At 38.5% G+C, this 24,328-nt stretch overlaps 1 protein-coding gene across 1 annotated transcript in view; it reads right to left on the reverse strand.

Moving 5' to 3' along the window:
• Positions 1 to 1,795: 1,795 nt before the first annotated feature.
• Positions 1,796 to 24,328, reverse strand: part of BRCA1 (BRCA1 DNA repair associated) — a 75,189-nt gene continuing 52,656 nt past the window's right edge. Inside the window, exons 12-22 of the mRNA XM_083378385.1 lie at positions 21,233 to 21,392; positions 18,068 to 18,213; positions 16,638 to 16,725; positions 15,179 to 15,256; positions 13,248 to 13,288; positions 11,129 to 11,212; positions 9,689 to 9,743; positions 8,382 to 8,455; positions 7,634 to 7,694; positions 5,086 to 5,189; positions 1,796 to 2,305 (exon numbers count right to left, since the gene is read on the reverse strand). Of these exons, the coding sequence (XP_083234511.1) occupies positions 2,282 to 2,305; positions 5,086 to 5,189; positions 7,634 to 7,694; positions 8,382 to 8,455; positions 9,689 to 9,743; positions 11,129 to 11,212; positions 13,248 to 13,288; positions 15,179 to 15,256; positions 16,638 to 16,725; positions 18,068 to 18,213; positions 21,233 to 21,392 (915 nt within the window). The 3' untranslated portion in view covers positions 1,796 to 2,281. The remainder of the gene's footprint in view (positions 2,306 to 5,085; positions 5,190 to 7,633; positions 7,695 to 8,381; positions 8,456 to 9,688; positions 9,744 to 11,128; positions 11,213 to 13,247; positions 13,289 to 15,178; positions 15,257 to 16,637; positions 16,726 to 18,067; positions 18,214 to 21,232; positions 21,393 to 24,328) is intronic.

A 24,328-nucleotide genomic window follows, 5' to 3' on the forward strand; every position in this document is an offset into this window, starting at 1 on the left:
TGGCCAAATAAAGTATTCTCTTCTCTTCTGTTCCTACTGCACTCTTTTCAAATGCTGAGCAAGAATCTTTTATTCTCCTTCACCATCTTGTTTAACTGTCTTTCCAATAGCCCTGCATCAGAGTTCACCTTCTAAATGGAAAGATAATTCAGAGCAGTGCCTATGGGGGCATGTTGCCAGTTTCCTCATATTACCTAGGCAATGTTTTGCAAGACAGCTATAATCTTCTGGAAGACAGATAACAGAAGCCAAGGTGGACTTTGAAGATAAGAAACCTATCAGTCAAAAGGCGAAACATAAACTCTTGGCAAAAGATGGGACAATTTTGATATAATCAAGCTATGGATTCTGCTGCTTGCAAGTGAACATTCGTTAGGCAGTTACTCATTATGAAGGCATGTAACATGCAGAGATGCACCTAGTTCTCATTTCAATAGAACAAGTAGAGAAACCCATCAATGAAAGTGCTATTTTACATTTTAAAAATGGCTACTTTATCATACCTCTCTGCCTTAATAGAAGGTTTTGTGAATAATTGCACTTGCAATACCTATTATAAAATACAATCTAGGAATTGCGGTACAGTGAATAAGCGCTATTAAAGCCCTTTAAATATAGGGATTTAAACTGAGGGAGCCTGTGGGAAAAAGCGAACTGAATGAAACATTTTAAGAAATTTAAATCAGATTTTTCACAGTACTAGCTTACAAATTCTCAATCAGATGCTCAAACTCAACATATATATTGTTGTTGTTAGTTGTGAAGTCGTGTCCGACCCATCGCGACCCTATGGACAATGTTCCTCCAGGCCTTCCTGTCCTCTACCATCTTCTGGAGTCCATTTAAGCTCACGCCTACTGCTTCAGTGACTCCATCCAGCCACCTCATTCTCTGTCGTCCCCTTCTTCTATTGCCCTCAATCTTTCCCAGCATTAGGCTCTTCTCCAGTGAATCCTTCCTTCTCATTAGGTGGCCAAAGTATTTGAGTTTTAGCTTCAGGATCTGGCCTTCTAAAGAGCAGTCGGGGTTGATCTCCTCTAGGACTGACCGGTTTGATCGCCTTGCAGTCCAAGGGACTCGCAGGAGGCTTCTCCAGCACCATAGTTCAAAGGCCTCAATTCTTTGGCGCTCAGCCTTTCTTATGGTCCAGCTTTCACTGCCATACATTGCAACTGAGAAGACCATAGCCTTGACTATAGGCACTTTTGTTGACAGGGTGATGTCTCTGCTTTTTAGTGTGCTGTCTAGATTTGCCATGGCTTTCCTCCCAAGGAGCAAGCGTCTTTTAATTTCTTGGCTACAGTCCCCATCTGCAGTGATCTTGGAGCCCAGGAAAATAAAATCTGTCACTACCTCCATTTCTTCCCCATCTATTTGCCAGGAATTGAGAGGGCCAGATGCCATGATCTTGGTTTTCTTAATGTTTAGTTTCAACCCAAGTTTTGCACTCTCCTTTCTTCACTCGCAACAAGAGGCTCTTTAGTTCCTCTTCACTTTCTGCCATTATCAACATATATACAATACACTTAATTTTAGTGAATCTTAGGTTTGTTAAGGCTTTTACCTAGCTAATTTATTCTGCTGAATTTACTTCCAGAAAACTTTACTTCAGTTGATTAGTTAATTTAGAATTTGCATATAGAAAAGCATAACTTTAAAACAACGTTGTTTTAAACTATGCTTTCACGTGCAGTAACTTGTAAAAGGTACTCCTTATGTGATATTGGTATATTGCCTCAAGATAGTTTTAATCTCTTCTTGAGCAGTAACTAGGACATGGAAGAGCATGTTCAGTCAACACCACCTGCATCTCAACAGAGAAGCAAAAACTAGACCCTGAGCTTGAGATTGGCACTATGGAAACAGAAACTGCAGAGCAATGAGTCCTCTGAGGAAAACATCCAGCTACAAATAAAACATGCATAAACTGAATTGAGAAATTTTTTTATTTGATAACATGTCAAAGTGTTAGTCTTCTAACTCTTATTGCCAGACTTTAATGTGATTTACATATTTTATTATTTCAACTATTACTTTTTAAATGAATTGTACAAAAGCTATGCTCATTTTGGACACCACCTGGAAACACAAGGCAAGACAAGCAATAGATAAATTAAAGAAATTAAAGAAAATAAATGCATACATCAGAGATTGCTCCTGGACTTGGAATCTGATGAAGGACACCACGAGGGAGGCATCAGGCTAGATACTTATCCAGTTCCCAAAACTCGCTTATTAGTGCATTGAAAGCTGTAATTCCATTTGGGCTACAAGAGTATTACTATTCAGACATGGAAGATGGTTCCTGGGAACAGAGGAAGATAGAAGACCGATCATTTGAGCAAGGACTCTTGACAGTCAGGACTCTGACGAGCAGCACTGACCCTCTTGTTTTTCCTAAATGTCAGGCCTTTATTAGCAGCCTGCATCTGCCTGCATGCTTTGCCCTTTTCACTGACTCTGGTTTGCACCATCCCCCTCTCACTCCCATGTTGTTTACAGTATTTACATCCTCAAAGCAAGACAATGCATATGACTTGTTGTTGTAAGCATTTGTATCGAATAATGAATTATTTTAAAAAATCTGTTGCTAAATTAATCTTTGATAAAAAGGTAAAGGTAAAGGTTCCCACGCACATGCGTGCTAGTCGTTTCCAACTCTAGGGGCTGGTGCTCATCTCCGTTTCAAAGCTGAAGAGCCAGCGCTTGTCCGAGGACGTCTCCGTGGTCATGTGGCCGGCATGACTAGACGCCAAAGGCGCACGGAACGCTGTTACCTTCCCACCGTAGTGGTCCCTATTTTTCTACTTGCATTTTTACGTGCTTTTGAACTGCTAGGTTGGCAGAAGCTGGGACGAGTAACAGGCACTCACTCTGTTATGCGGCGCTTGGGATTCGACCCGCCAAACTGCCGACCTTCTGATCGACAAGCTCAGCATCCTAACCCACTGAGCCACACCGCGTCCATATGACCATTCAGCGGCTATTTGAAATTAATGAAGGAACTTATGGTTACTACACTGCTTCCACAGTCATGTGAACAAAATTCAGGCACTTAGCAATCTGCCTGTCCTTATGTCGACTCCAGGTATGTATAGTGCTCCCATGTCTATCTTTTCCCACATCCCACTCTGCTGGGTTCTCATAGGCCTTAAGCCTGCTTACCACCTCACCTGGTCTCACATCTCCTTCCTATCCCCATCATGGCTTGGTCATTTACCTTTTCCGTAAATCTCCTTTGGGAAGCAGCCATTTCATCTCATGGCCTTTTTATACAGAAGCCATATGGCACCATTCCAGAAGTGGGCACCCTTTGGGGAATTGTGGCTGCTCTGAAACAGCACCCAGTTCTGAGGCAACAGTTCATGGTATCTGTATGGTATAAGAAGGCTGAGGGGCAGATTGGCTTGCTATTCCTTCCCAAATGCAAATCACTGGAGACATATAGTTCTGGGACAGTGCACACGGCCTTTGTGTAGAAAGGCTACACAGCTGAACAGCTGGCTCTTTCAAAGGAGATTTACAAAAAAGATAAGTGGCCAAGCCATGATGTCGGGTGGGGAAAAGGATGGGGATCTCAGTGGGGTGGAAAGTAGGCCCAAGCCAGCAGTTTGGGAAACAGAGCATGGGATTCCAGCAGGTTGGCAAACAGAGCTTGGGATGCCACAGAGAGCAGGGGGAGGCCCTGGAAGGCCACATGTGAACTGGGAAAGTGCTGCAGTGAGTGAGTATGGGCCTGAACCAGACCTCCCAGGACCTCCCCCACCCTTGGGGAACCCTGTGCTCTGCTTAACAAATGCAACAGTGAGAGCAAGATTGAGGTCACCAGGCGAGTGATCATGTGGGCACCTCATTTAACGATCATTACAACTTGTGACCTTAATGGGCAGGCTCCATTATGGTCATAAGTTGAGAACTACCTATATATAAGGGTAATACTTATAACAAAATATTCTAACTTTCCTAATTAATAGAAATATCATATTAAAATAGCTAATGAAATAGAAGCATAGCCAAACAAAGCATGTACAAAGCATCAGTGGCTCTTTGGGCTTACATATAGGGACTCAGGTAAGCATCTGTGCTTGCAGAAAACAAATTATATTAACAGAAAATTTGTCACATCCAGAGAAAATCTCTCTCTCTTTCTCTCTCTCTCTCTCACACACACCAATCAAGAAATGAACATAAAATTTAAAAGTGCACACATGCACAGGGAGTAAAATATGCTTGTGAGATAGCCCAAGTTTACTATTGGAAGAAATGAGAAACCATTGAGGGAGTCCTTGCTGAGGGCACTAATGTTATCTGCTACTTCTGCACCTATCCACTTAATTTCCTGAAATAGGCAGATGAATGAAAGAGGATAATGACCTTCTCCCCTTTTAGCATATATCATGTGCTGTCATGCAAGCTGGAGAAGTGAGATTGTTCCCATTCAGTTTTCTGTTGAAATTTCTTTATTGCATTAAAAATCTATACAGTTTTAAGGCCAACCACATTCACTACAATGATTGTGGTAATGATCAAATCAAGTTTGCTTTTAACTTGTGAGACAGATAATGAATTTCTAATAGATTACATTTCTGGCTCATTTATTATCAAACACAAACATTTGAGTCCACACATGTCTCTTTATCACCCTATGGTCCCTTGCAGTGATCTCTTGGCCCATCTCCAATCTGGTTTGCTTATATTAATATGCTATGCCAATGATCCAACATAACTGCCTCTCTGAACAATCTCCCATTGAAACAAGCAGACAATTAGCTGGTATGCAGCTAGCTCTTTGTCCTAACTCTTGCAAATGATAACATTTTTAAAACATCATGAAGAAAGAAAAAAATCTTTCCAAACAAGGCAATAATGGTTTGTAAAATAATCTGCATCGACATAAAGAACACATGATTTTGTGATCCACTGCAATAACTATGCTGAAAACTGATATTTATCAATTTAATTCTATCTTTGGTGAAAGACGGCGCATTTTTAGGCCAACTGAAATATTTACAATGTCACATTCTTTGTAAAGAAAATTATTCCAAAAACGTTCAGGTATAATTCTAAGAACTAATTCCATCATACCTGTTGAAAGATGTAGTCACTGAATGATTGGCACTGATAGCAGGCAACACTGTCCAGCACCCACTCCCGTGAAACTACAGCAATGCTGCATTGCAGCGGGAGCGCTGCAAAATACCAGAAAAGCAATGAGATATTTAATGCCTATATCTTCTGAGTGTTCTTTCTTTAAGCCATTTTGAGGAATAACATTTCAAATGCCTTAACCTAAGCATGGGAAATCATAATTTTTTCCATTATTGTTGTAACCATCCTTTACAAGATAATGTGTATAGATAAGAGAGAAGCTTTTTATTCATACAACTCAGTTGGATTCTCTGACAAAAGCAGATATGAAAAAAAGAAGGATAACAAACTCTCATTTGCATTACTGTTTGGAGAAACTAAGAAACCACAGACAGACATTTCTTCTAAACAGTGTAAGTTAGAGGCAGGCAGTTCAAAGTTCCTTGCTCCATTTCTTTCTTTCTGTAAGAGACAGTAAATAATATCTTTCAAATATCTGGGGGGACTGAAGAACTGACAGGAGACCAGAAAAAGAGCTGATGTGATTCCATCTTTAAGAAAGGAAAAAAACAGATCCAGGAAACTATAGATTAATCAGCCTGATATCAACACTTGGGAGGATCAAGCAGCAGATCTGGAAAGAACTAAAAGCAAGCAAAGCTATAATTAGTAGACAACGTGGGTTTATCAGAAACAGATCATGTCAAACAAATCTTATTTCATTCTTTGACAAAGTGACTAATTGTGACCAACAAAATGCAGTACACATAGTATACTTGGACTTTAGTAAGGCATTTGACAAAGTTGAGCATAATCTAACGGTAAAGGTAAAGGTTCCCCCGCACATGCATGCTAGTCGTTTCCAACTCTAGGGGCCGGTGCTCATCTCCGTTTTAAAGCCGAAGAGCCAGCGCTTGTCCGAGGATGTCTCCGTGGTCATGTGGCCAGCATGACTAGACGCCAAAGGCGCACAGAACGCTCTTACCTTCCCACCATAGTGGTCCCTATTTTTCTACTTGCATTTTTACGTGCTTTCGAACTGCTAGGTTGGCAGAAGCTGGGACGAGTAACAGGCACTCACTCTGTTACATGGCACTTGGGATTTGACCCGCCAAACTGCCACCCTTCTGATCGACAAGCTCAGCGTCCTAACCCACTGAGCCACCGCGTCCCTGAGCATAATCTGCTTCTTGGTAAAATAGAAAAATGTGGGATAGATTGCATCACCGCCAGATGGATTTGTAACTGGCTGACAAAACGCACGCAACATGTAGTCCTTAACAGAACTATATCTACAAAGAGGGGGATATATATCTTAGGCCCAGTACTTTTCAATACCTTCATAAACAATTTAAATGAGGGTATAGAGAAGGAACTCAACAAATTGGGAGATGACACCAAGCTGGCAAGAATAGCCAATGTCCTAGGACAGGGATCTTCAAACTTGACCCTGTTATGACTTGTGGACTTCAACTCCCAGAATTCCTCAGTCAGTGTGCCTGATTAAGGAATTCTGGGAGTTGATGTCCACAAGTCATAAAAGGGCCAAGTTTGAAGACCCCTGTCCTAGAAGATAGGCTCAAGATCTAGATGGATCTCAATAAACTAGTTCACTGGGCATTATCCAATCATATGAAATTTAATAGAGAAAAGCAAGGTTTTACATTTAAGCAAGAAAAATCAAAAGTAAAAGTATAAACTAGGTGAAACCTAACTCAACACTAGTAACTGGGAAAGGGATCGTGAAGCCCTAGTGGACAACCATTTAAACATGAGCCAACAGTATGTGGCAATCCTAGGTTGCATTAACGAAGGGGTAGAATCAAGATCATGTGAAGTACTAATACCGGTTTATAAAGTCTTAGTATTGGTCATCCCAATATACAAAAGATGTTGAAACTTTGGAAGGAGTTCAGAGAAGAGCAGCAAAATGATTAGGTGCCTAGAAGCTAAAACATGGGAAGAACAATTGCAGGAACTGGATATACCTAGTTTAATGCAAAGAAGGACAAGGTTGACAAGCTAGCAATCTTCCAATATGTGAAGAGCTGGCACAAGGAAGAGGGGGCAACTTATTTATCAAAGCATCTTTAGGCAGAAGAAACAATGGATGGAAACTAACCAAGGAGAGAAGCAACCTAGAGCTAAGAAGAAAATTCCTAAAATGAGAACAATTAACCAGTGGAATAAATTGCCTTTGGAAGTTGTGAGTGCCCCATCTATCACTGGAGGCTTTTAAGAGAGACTGGACAGCCATTTATCAGAAATAGCATAGGTCTCCTCTGAGAACAGGAGGTTGAACTAGATGACCTCCAAGGTGCCATCCAACTTTGTTACTGTTAAAGAACAATAATTGTCTTTTACCAATTTCTTAGGGAATAGAAGTTGATGGTAATGACGGTCATGCCTGATGATTAAAGCCAACCATACTTATTTCCTCACATGTTTATTTGCTGCAATATTTTATTATACCAAGCAAAAAGTCAGTCAGACATTTTGTAAAGCCTTTACGACTTGGGAGACACAAGCAGCATTATCATCTCACCTTCACAGGTGCTTTCTTCCGTCCATGCATCAGGCTGAACAACTATCACAGCAGTGGAGTTCTAAATGATTACAGGATAAAAGACAAAAAGGAAAAGGAAAGTGGAATATAGGATCAATGCATCTTTCCTGTATGCAATCATTTGTACTGCTAAGGCATACTAGTCTTCAGCTTTGCTGTAGTACTCCAACCAAGTGGGGACTCACAGAAGAAATAAAGATTTCACAGGCAAAATATTACTCTAAGTGACAAAATAAAAGTGAAAGGAGATACACGATACTCATGGGAAAGGTATGACAGAATATAAAAGTTACACACTGTAGTTCTGGGCTCTTCAAACTTGGCCCTTTTATGACTTGTGGACTTCTGGGAGTTGAAGTCCACAAGTCATAAAAGGGCCAAGTTTGAAGACCCCTGCTATAGTTTAACAGATGCCATACACTGATATATCACCATTCATTCACAAACATATTTTCTCTTAAAAAGTGAAAAGGCTTGTACTGTACACAAGCCTTCTTAGTGGGTGATATATTGCAATCCCACAGAGCTGCATGCATCGGCAGAAGCGAGTATTCGGCCCCTTGGCTCCATGTTTATTTTCAATGACGTAGGTGAGAGGATTTCTAGGTAGCAATACAAGGCGAAATAAGCCATTGATTTGATTCTTATAACTAAGCAGAACCAGCTAAATTTAGCAGAAATTTTGAAAAAAATAAAGAGAAGGTGGGAAGTGCTGTTTATTGCTTACTGTTGCATGTGCAAATAAGTGAGGTTGCTTCACAAGGGAGGCGCCACAAAGTTCTACAATCCATTCCAGTTGTTCTGAGAAATTCCGAAAAGGTTAACAAAATGCATTATATATAATGACTAAGTATTTTATTCCCTTCTCTCCCCCCTCCCCAATAAGATGTTAAGCCCAAATTGCTGACTACAAACGTTACAAGTAAATTTGTTTCAGATTCTTCAGTTGCATAGTCTATATTTCTGAATTCTGTAAAAATGGAACTGGTCACAAAAATTAACTACCAAATGCAGACTTGTACAGGTTATCCTCAATTTATGATCATAATTGGGATTAGAATCTCAGTTTTTCAACAAAACAATAGTTAAGCAAGGCATTATGTGGCTGCTTTGCACAATGATTGTTATTCCAACACTCCCAGTTATGGTCATTAAGGATCTTGTGGTATGCAAAGTGGACAGAGCCCCAAGTAAATAGCACAGAGTGCCTCAGAGGGGTGGGCAACCTTCCCTGCCAGCTTCCCATTGTCTTTCTGAGGAAGCTAGCACGGAGGATTGTGGATCACATGGCAACTATTCATAAGTGCAAACAGATTGTCAAGCACCTAGACTGCAATCACATGATTATAGGGGAAGATGTGACAGTTGAAAATCTTTTATAGGCCATAAACCACCCTTTCCAAGATTGTTGTTAAATAATATTAAGATGATATATTGAATTTTATTTCAGTCTTTCAAGATATTAACTTTTCTATATTTTGTGCCATTTGCAAATTTTCTAAGCATTATCTCTTCCTGATACTAATTAGTTAATTTTAAGAAAAAAGATGAAGAGATAGCATTTAACCAGGACAACATGTAATCCTTGCAGCTTGCATTTTAAGAACTATTCATCAAGCATGTCAATAAAGATAAGGAGACAGGTATTCAAACCACATCACAATTTGAGAAGGAATATGGGTATAACTATCTACATAGCCAGAATGATCATCTCTGTTAATGACAGTTAGGAGCAGAATGAATTATGCAGAAATGGGCAAACATATATACACTAATCTGGCTAAAAAAATTCAAGGTTTAGAAATGTCTCTGCAGTAGGACATAAATCTTGCCTTATTAAAGGATAAATATCACTGAATGAGCAAAAAAAAACCCTAAGCTATTAAAGCTAGTTAACTTTTTCTCAAAAGGCTGGATCATTTTCTTGACAGAACTCAACTGTTTACAGAACCAAAAAAAAGGAGTGTACAGACTCCCTGAAACTTCAGTTAGATTCATTCCCTCAATTTACGTCAAGAATCCCAATCCTCTTACCTGGGAGCATGTCAGTGAATGGCCCATAACAGCAAATTTCCAATCCTTGGAAAAGCTGGGAAGGAAGGAAAAAGAACACTAATATATAAGCATGATGTAGAATTAAACTCCATGAAATAAGAACTTGGAAAGTTCAAATGGTGTGATTTAAATTACCAACTAGGTTGGAACGTTTGCAGCTAATATGATTTGAGAACAATAAAAACTACATTCATGAATATGATTGCCTGACCATGGAATACATCAGCTGCAGAAAACTGAGAATGAGACATTTCAGTGAGACTGGAGAAAGATCTGATGTGAGGTTTCTGAACATTTAAATTGTTAACCAAAAAAAAATTTCAATTAATCTGCTTCACCTTTAAAAAATAGTTAGGTACTGAGTACAGAAATGGCTGAGAAATAGAAACTTTGGGAACTAAAATTCTTAAAGGCAGAGAAATTCATAGGGAAGAAAAGATAACCAAGTACTATACACACCTATCTCCTCTACCTGAAAGAAAACCATTAAGGCAATGGAAGTGGAAAAGAAGCTGAAGTAACTACTGGTCAGTGTTATCTACTTTTAGTCAATGACAACTACTGTAGCTGATGTCTGTCACACTGGCGTCATCAATTTCACCTTTCCAGCTTTCTGCCAAGCATCTAGCTTGCCACAGACTTTCCTATTGAGAGGGAAGGCAAGAGGGAACCTGGAAATATCTTTTTGGGTTATTAAATGCTTGGGGAAAAGAAGGGACCAACTTAAACTGGTCTCTCCCCTTCTTTCCTACCCACATTCTACCCAGCATTCACCTCTGTGCAGATCAGAGGCAAGCCTCCAAATCCTTGGATTCCAAGAGCAGCAGAGGCCAACTAAATAATGAAAACAAAATAGCAGGATGCAAGCACTGCTGCTTCTGGAACACTACTTGCACAAACTCCTAGCTATGGTTTCTCATTATAACCTCTCTCCCTCCTTTTTTGGGTGGGTGGGTAAGAATTAGTTATGTTCTTCTATGGCAACAGGACAACAGGGCATTTTGAATGGTGGCTGTCCCTTTCCTTACGATTTCTGAATGTATAATTTTAATGCTCAGAGGACAGGTAATTTTTTAAAGAGGAAACCACACCATCTCCATCTCCATCCTCATTTGGGACAATACGATGCCACTTAACGAATCTGAAAAACTCCAATGTACGTTAAGAAATGCTAGTAGCAGTAAGCATTGCTGCAAAAATTTTTCAGGTAGGCTGTGTTATCTATCTGGACAATTTTATATACAATATAATTGCATTCTACATTTTTCCTCCAAAGGATCATCATGGCCTGAGGAAAAATGAAAGCCCTCCTCAGGATTCTACTTTGTGAAAGCAACCTTTTTGTCCAGCGAGCATTCATTCCCTGTGATGCCAAAGAAGAGGGGCACACTTTGGGGATAACAGTTATGATAGCCCTACCTTTCCAACAGGCGATTCTCTTGCTCTTTTAGGTCCTTGATGGTTTCTCCCATTGATTACATCTCCTCTCACTTCAAAATCTTCCTGAAAACAATATAAATGGAATCAGATGCCAAAGAATTCCTGGCTGAGCCATATCTTATATGACTGAAGCAGAAAAAGAATTGTGGCATGTAGAAGTCAAATATCCAAACTGAAGCAGCAGAAAGAATGCATGACTGTACCCATGCAATTCTTATCCCATATTTTATTGTTAAAAAAGGATAATTAAGTTATATTGAACAGGAAACCATTATCTAATTAAGCAAATCCCCTTTAGCAATTTGAATATTCATCTTTAGTAATAATACAGCAATTTGATCAATGGCAGGATAGGATGGTAGTTGAGCACACAGGTTAGCTATGGCAATGTCAACACTGCTAACATCAATGTTTTTGCATTGACAACAGATGGAGATGTGGACATTTTCTCCTTTTTGCTTTTAGAATTAGATGATGCTGGGGAGAGAGGAATGTGCATGAGAGTCCGGCTAGACATAATAACACTGAACCTAGTGTGAGAACCAAGGTTGTTAAAATAAGAGATGATAAAGAATTGGTGGGCTGGAAAGATGGAGGGGAAGCCCGGGCTTCAAACTAATTGGGGAATGTGATTTATGACTGTTAATTGGAGGTGGGGATTGTGCTTTGATACTATGTGCTCACGGGAGGGGAATTCAGTTTTTGGCTTTATGTTAGTGCCGATGTTCTGCTACTTGAATAAAGATTCTTTAAGGTAAACAATGCCTTGAAGTTCTTTGAAGAGTTCCATCTGTCGGAACCATGATATTAAGCCCAAAACTCCAACTTTTTCCTAACTATCTTGGCATCTCGAGCCCCAGTTGCTGTTCCTAGGAAGTCCAGGAAGACATATACCCCAGTCATGGTTCTGATAGATGAGACCAGTAAAAACAGAATTCCAAGGCAAGAGGTTTCCTTAAAGAACATATTTATTGACTACAAAGTATCGGCATAGTCAAAAGTGAAACCAAGTCTGGAGTTCCCTCCCAAGCATTAAAATGTTACCAAACTGAACTTCCCACCTCAGCACTATGTAATTATCCACGTTCCCCAATAGAATACTTTAAAGGACTTTTTAACAAAAAGCTCAGTGCGCCAAAAGTCAGGCAGCAATGACCTTGGTTCCCATGGGACAATTATTGTTTAGTCTAACCTTAAAACCACTTATCTCCCATCCCAGTACTGTGGCAACCGAAAATGAAGCAAAAATGGCTTCAGCCAAGATCATTGCAATGTTGACAGTAACATCGCAGAAATTACCCCAGCTAAATATCAATATCTTCTTTCATCCAACGAGTTTGGCAATCCATCTAAATTGACCAAAGTTTGTTACTTTGGGAAACAGAACATTTATTATGTTATATATTTCTAATTTTTTAAATTATTGTGTTATATTTCTAAATTTCTGTGGCTTGATTCCATTTTAGCATGTTACAGGCAAAATGTCAGATGAAGTGCCTAAAGAAGGAGAAAAGAAGCCCCAGTTGAAGTTAGAAAATTGTTTCCAATCTTTAAAGAATGGCTCCCCTGTTGTTAGTTCTTCTCCTCTCAAGAGGCAATTCACAGACATACACTAAGGATTTCTCTATTTTTCATGTCTATTCTCTTCTTGGTCATTAGAATCTACTAAATATTCAGTCAATCAATAAATTTTGTTTACAGTCCCAAACCCCCAAAGCAAGTTACAAACAAAATATAAACTTAGTACTGGATAAAACAAGTAAACTATTTGGTAAATATTACATAATAGATTTATAGTAAATCATTGGTTCATTATTAATAGCTTAAATTTTATAGCCATGGTTAAAAATCTCACTGTTGCCATTGTAATTGTAGGATTTTCATCTTCAAGTAATTTTTACATACTCAGAAATATATTTTCTTGGTTTAGATTTTAAAATATGCCAGATACTTTTCACTTGAAGATTTGTAAAATTCACGTTATACATCCCACTACTATCGGTGTACTGAGAATTGTATAAAACTAAACATTTAAAGGAATGGCAAAAAAAGATATACAATCAATTACTGCCTATCACCTCCCACAAACGCCACATACCTCTTTAAGAACTCTTCCTGCTTCAAGTGACTGTATAATCCCTACATGAGTTGAAGCAGAAATTGTTATTGTTATTTAAAGTAGCACTTTTACCATCTGTAACATTTATTTTAAAGATACTAACAGAAAACTGTAAAGGGTTGCAAAAGGGTAAGTCCATATTTACATAATACTGCCTGCCAGAAATATTACCATGCACTGCTAAAACCTCACCTCCCTACCCCTTACAGATTTTAAAATTCATTCTCTACAAGAATTCCACTGCTGAAATAGTTTGTGGTTAACTTCTGGAGATAATGCCAGTCCCTCTAAGAGCAATGTAGGCAGAATAATATATCACATAGTCACAGGGGGGAAAAACATGTCTGGTGACCAGAAACAATCAAATTAAATTATACGAAATAACAAGCACACCTAACTAAATGCTTGGTTTTCTTTTCTTCTCTTGTCCCCATATTTTCAATAACAATTTTCCACATTTTTAATCATATTCTAGGATTCTTGGAGATTTATATGAAAATGAAACAATATGAAACTATATCTACCTTTGTTAGCATGACCCTAGATCAGGGGTGTCAAACTCAATTTCATTGAGGGCCGCATCAGCATTGCGGTTGCCCTCAAGGGGCCGGGTGGGGGTGGCTAATGTGCGTATGGCCTACTGGGTGGGCATGGCCAGCTCTACATCGTTCGCATCAAGGGTGCCTATGGGGGCCTGGGCAGGAGTGGGACAGATCTGAGGGTCTCTGGCAGGAGGAGGGTCTATGGGCCAGGGCCAAGGCAGTGGGGGCCGTTCCCTCACTGTTTCCAGGATGGCTTCGCGGGCCACATGAAACCACTTTGCGGGCCGGATCCGGCCCCCGGGCCTTGTGTTTGACATGTCTGCCCTAGATAAAACTTCAGAAAATCTAGTATCAGAGCTTCCTAATTTTTGCTTAGCTTAGCTAAAAGGATTTGAAAGATCAGATTTATGCAAACTAAAGTAAACTAAGTTTGCTGTAACAATTTCATAGATTTGCTCACAATTCATACATGATCTTCAAAGCTCATACAGATTCTGTATAAGATTTGTGTGTTTCACGCTGTCATGCAAAGAATAGTAGCAGTATATACTTTGAAAATCTACAAGCATCTTATCTGGTTTTGCTCAAGAAACAAACATTCTTGGACTATCCTTGGTGTCAGTCAAGATAGAAAATGTGAATATCTCTTTTTATACTGTTTGACATTTACTAAAGACAACATGACTACTAGTTGACACTTCATGGATTTATGGAACTGTGCAATATGGTTTACTGCCTCTATTTTCCTATATTGTTTAATATTGCTTTATTGGATGAATTTTGATGAAATGTTTCTTGTTTAGCTAAAGGCAAAATGTCAGATATAATTGCACAGCTAACTTACAATAATTTATTGTATGTTAATGGTATGAACTTTTACAAATAAGAGTCTATGTTGATCAGGAATTTAATGATAGCCTTGATTGAACATAAGTGCAATTAACCCAGTTACCTCAGCAGGACTTTAAGTCATGGAAAGTCCCCAGCAAACACCCAATGTCTCTGAGGTAGCACCCAATGTCCTTGGAATGCCACCAAGGGAGGAGGTTGACTATTCTGTAGTTCTTTATTTTATTTACTATGTGCCAGCTCTCTTGACAAAATGGTAGCAAAGAAAATGTATAAATATGTGCCTCATCTTCTGTTCAATGTTCTCTCTTGCTTTGAGGGACCTGTCTTTATTCAGCTGAATAAATGCATAGAGCTTATTAAGGCAAACACCGAGATTCTGTCTTTATTATAGAGAGCCACACCTGAAAAACGGCATAACACCTATGCCAGAATAGTAAACTAACATACACAGAACACCAGAAAGGGAGTGTACACAGAGAGAGGGAGGAACTTTTTTTACTGAATTTTCACACTTACACTGGTAGCTTAATACCCATTTTTGTGCAGCAATACCTATAAAGTATTTCAGAGTTCTCTCACAGACCAGATCCTCATCTAAAGATTAAAAAGAAAAAAATCACTTAATGTTAAATATTAAAAGAATAAAGACCACTGATTATCTTTAAATGTTTCCTTTAGAGCAGGTCTTCACACAATGTCAGAAACTGCTTTCAAAAATATGTCATTTCTAAAGCAGCTTGTTGAGTTACAGAGACTGGAGCTTTACTGATTTATTTTAAATAATTACATACCTCCTTTTAAAATGATATTTTTCATAGTCTGGCCAATATAACAGTTTGAAACAATATAAAACAAGATTTTAAATTGCATCTTAAAATACAGGCTACAAAAAAGCTCAGCCTCCTTTATGCAAATGGATAGAATGAAGTCTTCTTAACTAAAAAAAACAGAAGACTGTATTACAGTCAGCTGTAGCGATAATGCAGAGGCACGTAAGTAGTCATTCAAAAAAGGTCAGTGGCTCTTTTGGTGCCCCAAGTTTGCAAAATTGCTAAATAGCAGCCACAGATTACAAACTCTCCAAATGAAGTAAGAGAAAAACAACTTACAAGACATCTATGTTAGCATATGATCTTATTAGCTCTTGGAGTAATATTACAAAAATCATATATGATTTAGGTTTTTTTTAGGAATACCGTATTTTTCCTCACTTCAATATTTATTGAATTGTAAATGCCAGAATTCCCAATTTATATAGGAGCTAGAAGAATATTTGTGGAAAATATCAGGTTGACCAAAACAGCACTAACTTTCAATTGTGATATACCCAATTTAAATACTCTATTAGTTCAAAGGAAGCTGACACAGTACCCTGAATAATAAGTAGCAGTGCATTTATTTGTTTTTTTTAACTTTCTTTACCCAAAGGTTAACTTTTCTAGCTGATTTGTAGCCTTTATTTTCATTCTAGAAACAGATTCAAACATCAAATCACATTTTATTGTGTTCTGCTGTTACAATGCTGGGACAGAAAAAGAAAAATGATAGTTTTGCATACAAGTGTAAAACAGGAAATGGAATCAAAACATAACAGGAAATGTATGGATTTTCATTCAGGACTTCCAAGACCATTACACACAATTACAATTATTAAGAGATATCTTGACCAATATTTTTTGTCACAAAACAGCTAGCCAGATGCTTCTGGGAGGAATATTAGCAATATATGATATAATAAGAATTTTGTATTAATCACTATATCCAATATTTAACAACTAGAAAGAACACCTCTGCACATGAGTTACCATGTAAAATAAAATTTGGCAGAACCTCATGAAAGATCTAAAATAGGCAAGACTAGCTATTGCATATTAATATTAAATTCAAATCTCACAGTCCTAAAGGCATACTTACCTACCTACTCAATTATGAAAACAAAACAAATAGGAAGTTCATTTCTGTATTTCTAACTTGCCTGTTTTCATTATTACATGGGTTGTTTCTTCAGTAATTTTATTAGACCAAGTGCTCTCTGTTTTCTTGGCAAATTTACATACTAGTTGCTAGAAGAAAAGAAAAACTGAATTAGAAATAATTGGTTTAAACAGTACACCAGAGATTGCTGGCCTCAATGGAATTTTCCATTTATTAGAAAAATGTATATCTCACTTTTTCCATAAATTAACTACCTTTCTCTGATAATATGATTATGAACTATAAAACATAATAGAAGAGATAAGATCCAAAATTAAGATGGTTCAAAGAATTAGGAAATAAGTAGTTTGACAGACCATCACATAGCAACAGAATGCCATCAGCGCGGAGCCAATAAGTACATTCATATAGCAACAGCACTTAGACTTATATATGGTTCACAGTGCTTTACAGCCCTAAGTGGTTTACAGTCAGCATATTACCCCCAAAAATCTGGATCCTCATTTTACCTTTATCTTGGAAGGATGGAAAACTGAGTCAATCTTGTGCCATTCAGAATTGAACTCCTTTCTCTCTCTCTCCCTCCCTCCCTATCTCCCTTGCTGCATCTCCACCACCAACGTAAGCCCTGCATGGGGGGAAAACCCAGCACTAGGGACTAATTGTTTACCTCTTCTGGGCGATGGGAAAGAAGCGGGCTGATCGCCTTCGTAGCAGCTGGGTCTCCAGTGCACCTTCCCGGCCAGCGGGGCCAACAGTAGCGCTGGTGGGGATCGCAGAGGCTGAGCTCCCTTGGGGCTGCAGCTTGCGGGAAGGCTGGCCTGCTCAGCAGAGGCTCTGGCGGGCCACTCCCAGAGGGGATACCAGGGCTGCCCCGCCACGTGCACCTCAGACTTCCTGGCTGTGCTTCTCCCAGAGGGGGTGGGGCACCCAGGTGCAGGGCCAATCAGGAGCCCAGAGAGAGAAGCAAAGCAAAGCAAAGCGCAAGTGCCTCTCTCTCTCTCTTTCTGAAAATAGCAGAGGAGGCCTGGAACCGCAGTAGAAGGCTGAAAGAGCCGCATGCGGCTCGAGTCGCGGGTTGCTGACCCTTGGGCTAGAAGAATCTGTTTTCTTTCAATTAACTTTTTACTTGTTCAGTTCCATTCAGATTACACTGCATGTCTCTTTGTTGCAGCACTTGCCCTTTCAAAATGCATCCCTTCAAATACTTTATGGCTGATACTCAAACTATTGCTGGAAATCTCTTTGGGATGGGCATGTAGTCCGTATAGAATTTTATATGTTTAAACACTTGAATATTTTGAATATGTATGACCTCTGCTTTTATTGTTTTATTGCTTTATACTTTTAACAAAGTGGCTATGAAAGCAGGTTTATTTTTAAAAGAATGCCTCCCGTAAAATCTTAAAGCTCAGATAAGTTTATATCTGTTGCTGTGAAAAATCTACAAGCATATCAGAGCATGCTTACCAATTCGCTCTGGTTTAGCCCAGATGCCACCAGAGACATTTTTTGCTTTCCAGTCCAAAGTAGACTCTTTCTATTCCTTTGCTTTGTGCTACAGCAGGTGGTATGTTCCAAAGGAGAGACTGATTTTTCCAATACAGTGTGCATTTCTAGAAAAGAAAAATTTAAAAAATCTTGCTTATATAATTAATGGCAACTTTTTTATTTACAGTAATTATTTTAAAATTATTTTTTTAACAAAAAATATATTTAATATAAAATCTTCCTTCTTAGAGGTGCCTGTATCTTTTAATTGTCTATTGGGCATGCAGGTTAATATATGACATACATAATATTCAAATCATACTTCTAATTCTCAATCACATTTTAAAAGTAGAAAATATCAAGTGATACACATGGCAAGATGAATGATAAAATAGAAGATAAAACATGGGAAAAACTTAAAGACCTGAGGCAATAATCCTTGTGCTTCTTATTTATCCTACTTCTGAACAACCTTAATATATTTCCTCTCTCCAAAAAGTAATTAAAAAGAAGCAAAAGACTTTTTAAACTAGCCAACTATTGTTTACAGCAATTGAAGGAACTGGCTTTCATTGGATTTGGAGATCCTATAAAAACAAGCATCTTTAAGATTGTTCCAGCAAAATTAATGTATTTTTACATTGTTTTGAATTAATGTATTTTTCTCACAACAAATAAGATTATTTCTGGATATAATTCTTCAAACCCAGAAAAAAATATTTCAGAATCACTATATAGGAGGTAGTAATATATCGACTTGTATATAAATAGCATACAAGATCACAGCGACACCAAATCTGCAAACATTTTTGCAATATATATAGAGAGAATTGTGAAGAACAAAGAAGCATTCCAGTACACACTCCTAATTAATTTTCCCCAATTTAGTCATTACAGCTAAGAAATGCAAACATTTCCACTTACACTTTGCTTAAGATCTTATAAAAATCAGAAAGGTTGATTTCCTTTTTCTGCAAATTAAACAATTATTACTATTTAAATAAAATAATTGCTGATTTATTTCCCCGGACTACAGTAAAATAAAACCAAGATCATGGCATCCGGCCCTCTCAATTCCTGGCAAATAGATGGGGAAGAAATGGAGGTAGTGACAGATTTTATTTTCCTGGGCTCCAAGATCACTGAAGATGAGGACTGTAGCCAAGAAATTAAAAGACGCTTGCTCCTGGGAAGGAAAGCCATGGCAAATCTAGACAGCACACTAAAAAGCAGAGACATCACCCTGTCAACAAAAGTGCGTATAGTCAAGGCTATGGTCTTCCCAGTTGCAATGTATGGCAGTGAAAGCTGGACCATAAAAAAGGCTGAGCGCCAAAGAACTGAGGCCTTGAACTCTGGTGCTGGAGAAGACTCCTGCGAGTCCCTTGGACTGCAAGGCGATCAAACCGGTCAGTCCTAGAGGAGATCAACCCCAACTGCTCTTTAGAAGGCCAGATCCTGAAGCTAAAACTCAAATACTTTGGCCACCTAATGAGAAGGAAGGATTCACTGGAGAAGAGCCTAATGCTGGGAAAGATTGAGGGCAATAGAAGAAGGGGACGACAGAGAATGAGGTGGCTGGATGGAGTCACTGAAGCAGTAGGTGTGAGCTTAAATGGACTCCAGAAGATGGTAGAGGACAGGAAGGCCTGGAGGAACATTGTCCATAGGGTCGCGATGGGTCAGACACGACTTTGCAACTAACAACAACAACACAGTAAAATGTTTGGGCTTTCCTTTGATCTCCAGAGAATTAGAAACTGACTCATGAGAAATTTGGTAAGTCCATTATATTACATGCTTAATTGGGTAAGTGGAAGGATTAATAGATAGTGGAAACATCTATGATCCTGATCTCAAAATATTATATTTAATGCAAAACAAAACCAGTCTTGCACAAGCTTAAATTAATTTTATCTAGATGCCATGCCATGGAATTGCTGTCTGAGAGTGACTGAGAATAGGGATTACTAACTCTAATTTTACTCGAAATTGAGAATTGAGAAATTCATATTCGTATCATTCCCAAGGCAAAGTATAGTATCTCTAAATACTTCACAGCTATGGCTATTCTGCTTTTCACCAGAACGTTCTCATCCTAGAGCTTTACAATGTGGCAATCTATTGAACAGAATATTTTGAAAGAATTCAGCTGGCTAATAATTCTGATCCACCTTGTCTATTTAGAACGGTTCTTTTCTAGACCCTGGAAGCAACTTTATTGTTCCCACTGATATTTTAAATCTGGTTCTCATTGCAGCATCCTAGAATGCCTTGAAACTGGCAGAGATTTGTGCTCTGTTCACCTGAAGCCTTGTTCTTTAGAAGGCTCTTAATTATGTCTATTACCTACAGTTCTTCTACTTCAATAAAATGTCAAAAGATATAAGCCTCCGAGATCTCACTATTGTATATTTTGTTGTGCCATGAAACATAATTGGCTTTTCTGGATATAATTAAACTAATTTTCTTTATGTAGAAGCACAGTTCAAGAGAATTGCAAAGAAAAATCCTGGAACAAGTTCATTTCTTGGAGTAGCTTCCCTAAGACCAAACTAGTTTATTTCCTTAACTAGCTAATAGACCATCACAACAATGCAATAGAAATTCATTTTAAAACTACTGCCATGGCAACAGAACTCAGAGTTAATATTCATAAACTCCACTAGTAACAAAACAAAATTAACTCTATAATTCATCAGTGGCAATCTATACCATGGTACTATACCACATAGAAGACATGTGTTTAGGATGAAAGAGTACAAATAAAACTACCAAAAGGAAATAAAGAGCACCTACAATGGATTGTTCCTCTCAGCTTTGAGTCAATTCCTAGCGGATGCTTGATTCCTACATAGTGTATACTAAACCCAGCAAATAACTGGCAATTTAATATTTCTCTGATAAAAATTAGAGGATTTATGTATGAAATGCATTCATTCAATAATGTATGCATTTTATACATAAATTCATAACAGGATATTCCATTTAAAAATGAATATTTTAATGTTTTATAATTAGGAAGAAATTTCTAAATTCTCAGGATTTTTATTATTATTATTATTATTATTATTATTATTATTATTATTATTATTATTATTATTATTATTAAAGAAAGGCAGTTTCGGAGCACTGCCAACTCACCCTTTCTCATTTCTATCTTCTCTGTTTTGAAGTCAGTTTCCTCTCCTTCCAGTGACCATCCTTCAGGGCCAACATTCTGGCTTCCCTGTTGGAGAACAGCTTCAATGATTGCCATCTTTTGCTGCAGTTTCTTTAAGTTGTTTTGCATAGCATCCCTTTGCTACAAACAGAAAAGAACAAAACACAGGCTTGCCTCAGATAACTTTTCATCAATGAACAGAGAATAAAACATTCAGAAATGAGACACACAGAGAATTTCACATGGAGAAGTGAGAAAGAGAACTTATTAATTATGGTGCTTTCCCTGGGAAAGGGATCAGCAACCTGAAACAGTGAAAGAGCCACTCGGAACCGGTTCCCTCACAAAAGAAAAAACTGGGAGCCACAAAAAATGTGTGCACATGCGTGTACATGCGCGCATGCGCAGAACAGGGTTTGAAGAGTGGAGCCAAGGCGAGATATGCACCTACCCTGCATATTTGAATTGATTGGTTGAACTTTTTTAGTCCCACTTTTTTTTTTTGGACTGCACATGGCAGAGGACTGGGAGCCGCAGGAGATGGCTGAAAGAGCCGCATGCGGCTCCGGAGCCACTGGTTGCAGACCTGTGCCCTGGGAGGTCTGCATGACAATTATATAGCATTTTATTGGGCTGTTGGTTTGATCTCTGAGCTTTGCGATTTGGCTGCAAATGTTTCGTCTCCATTCAGGGGAACATCTTCAGTACGCTTTGAATTGTGCTTGTCTGTCAGAGCACTGGCCTTTAAATACCTTTTTGTGTAGGTGCTATTTGTCCAGATATTTCTGAGTTATGGTCTGGTTTCAGGCTGTTTGATTGGGTGGTTGCTGTTGCCGGGCCATAGTCTTTGGTGTTTAAGTATAATCTGTGTGATATAAATGGTATTTGTTCGTTTGGTTGTCTTTGAGTCACGGTCCGGTTTTGGGTTCTTTGGCTGGCTGGCTGTTGTTAAAATGTGGTATTTTATTACATCTCATTATGGAGTGCAGTGCCTCGTGAGGCTCGAACGCTGGGCTGATGATCAGCAGGCTTGCCTTCAATACCCATTGCTGCTGCAGAATGAGGTGAACTCCCATCACATGCTCCAGCTCGAGTTCAAAAGTGGGCGACTCCAAGTAAATAAATGGGTATCACTTGTGGGCAACTTCACAGGAACATGAAAGGAGTCTCCCAGGCAACGGTGATGTCACCAGCAAATCCTTTTACCATGGAAGCACTTCTGACACAGAAGTACTAGTATATCTCATTAGTCATATAATAACTTGAGATTTTAAGTTAATGGCAGCATACAAGTGGCATAAATAAATAAAAAGATAATACCTGTCACTCAACTAAAAAAATAAGGGCAATTGCTTAATTTATATTTTCACCTTACAAAACAGAGAAAAAAGGAAGGTAATAAACCTCCAACTCTAGTCATAATTCTGGCTAACAATACTGCACTAACAAAACCAATATCAAGAAGGGAAATGAGTTGCTTAACTTTTTATGCTTTTATTTGTAAATCATTCAGAGTCACTTTGAGAGTGAGATGGGTGCTATCTAAATGTGATAAAAAAATTTTCAGGACTCCAATTCTGATCTAAAACTCAAAAATCAAGAACTCTTCCAGTCTGGAGCAGTGGGCTAATGCCTCCTCAAGTAACACCAGCTGCCTGCAATTAGTGCAGGTTCGAGTCCCACCAGGCTCAAGGTTGACTCAGCCTTCCATCCTTCCCAGGTAGGTAAAATGAGGACCCAGATTGTTGGGGGCAATTAAGCTGACTTTGTAATAATGCCGCTTGGGTGTGTGTGAAAGCCCTAATAAGCAGGCATATACATAGAATGAAGGCTACTGCTAAGCTTGTAAGCCGCCCTGAGTCTTCGGAGAAGGGCGGGATATAAATGGAATTAAAAATAATAAAAATATTAAAATAAAATAAATTGCAAAATAACCATACCCACATGTACTGCAGGGCAATTACTTAAAATAAGATCCTTTTTCGTTTGGATAATATATTTCATTGTAATTTTTTTTTTAAAAAAACAGAAAACCGTGAACAAAACCAATTTTTAAAATGGTAATATATATACTTCCATCAAACAGGCAATCTAAGTTCTATTACCAAACCAAAAAAGCGAAATAAAACCCTAAGAATTAACATGTTGAATTGCTATAAATTACAAATGCTATAAATTATAAATTACAAATATATAAAAGCAATTTATCAAATCATACGTAAAAACATTTAAATTGACTTGCCGTGTAATATGTTGGGCATAAGGAAACCATTGTTACTTGAATTTGGTGGAACCTCCACTATGAATATCATAAGGTCAATGTTTGCATTGTTGCCTATTCCCCAATTTTAGTCTCTCAATCTCATATTGTCAGAAAAGCTTCTCTTTTCCAATGTTGTAGCAGATTGAGTCTTGTCTCTATGAATGTGCATCTTAATAAATTGTGATGCTGTACATTTATGTTTTCTGGGATCATAACTAATAAAAGAATTTGTGGTTTTAATTCAAAATTTATTTCCAGAATTTTCTGAATATTTATTTCTTTCCAGTACTTTTGTGTTTTTTGGCAAAGCCATTGTTTATTTATTTATTTATTTTTGGGACTTATGTGCCGGCCTATCTCCCGAAGGACTCAGGGCGGCTAACAACAACAAAAGACAATAATACAAATGTAAAAAAATAAATAAATTAAAGCCCCAATGATAAAATATTAAAAACATTTTTTAAAATCCCTATTGTCAGTCCAGGTCAGCCTGATGGAAAAGAAATATTTTAAGGCCGCGACAAAAGGACTGGAGGTCCGGTGCCATCCGGAGCTCAAGGGGAAGTTGATTCCACAGGGCAGGCGCTCCCACAGAGAAGGCCCTCCCCCTGGGGGTCACAAGCTGACATTGTCTAGCCGACGGCACCCTGAGAAGGCCCTCCCTGTGTGAGCGCACCGGGTGATGGGAAGTCGTTCCTGGTAGCAGACGGTCCTGCAAATATCCTGGGCCTAAGCCATGTAGGGCTTTAAAGGTAAGAACCAGCACCAGTAACCAATGCAGCTCACGCAGGAGGGGTGTAATATGGGAGTATCG

The sequence above is a fragment of the Vipera ursinii genome, assembly GCF_947247035.1.
Source record: "Vipera ursinii genome assembly, chromosome: Z".
Classification (NCBI taxonomy): Eukaryota; Metazoa; Chordata; class Lepidosauria; order Squamata; family Viperidae; genus Vipera; species Vipera ursinii.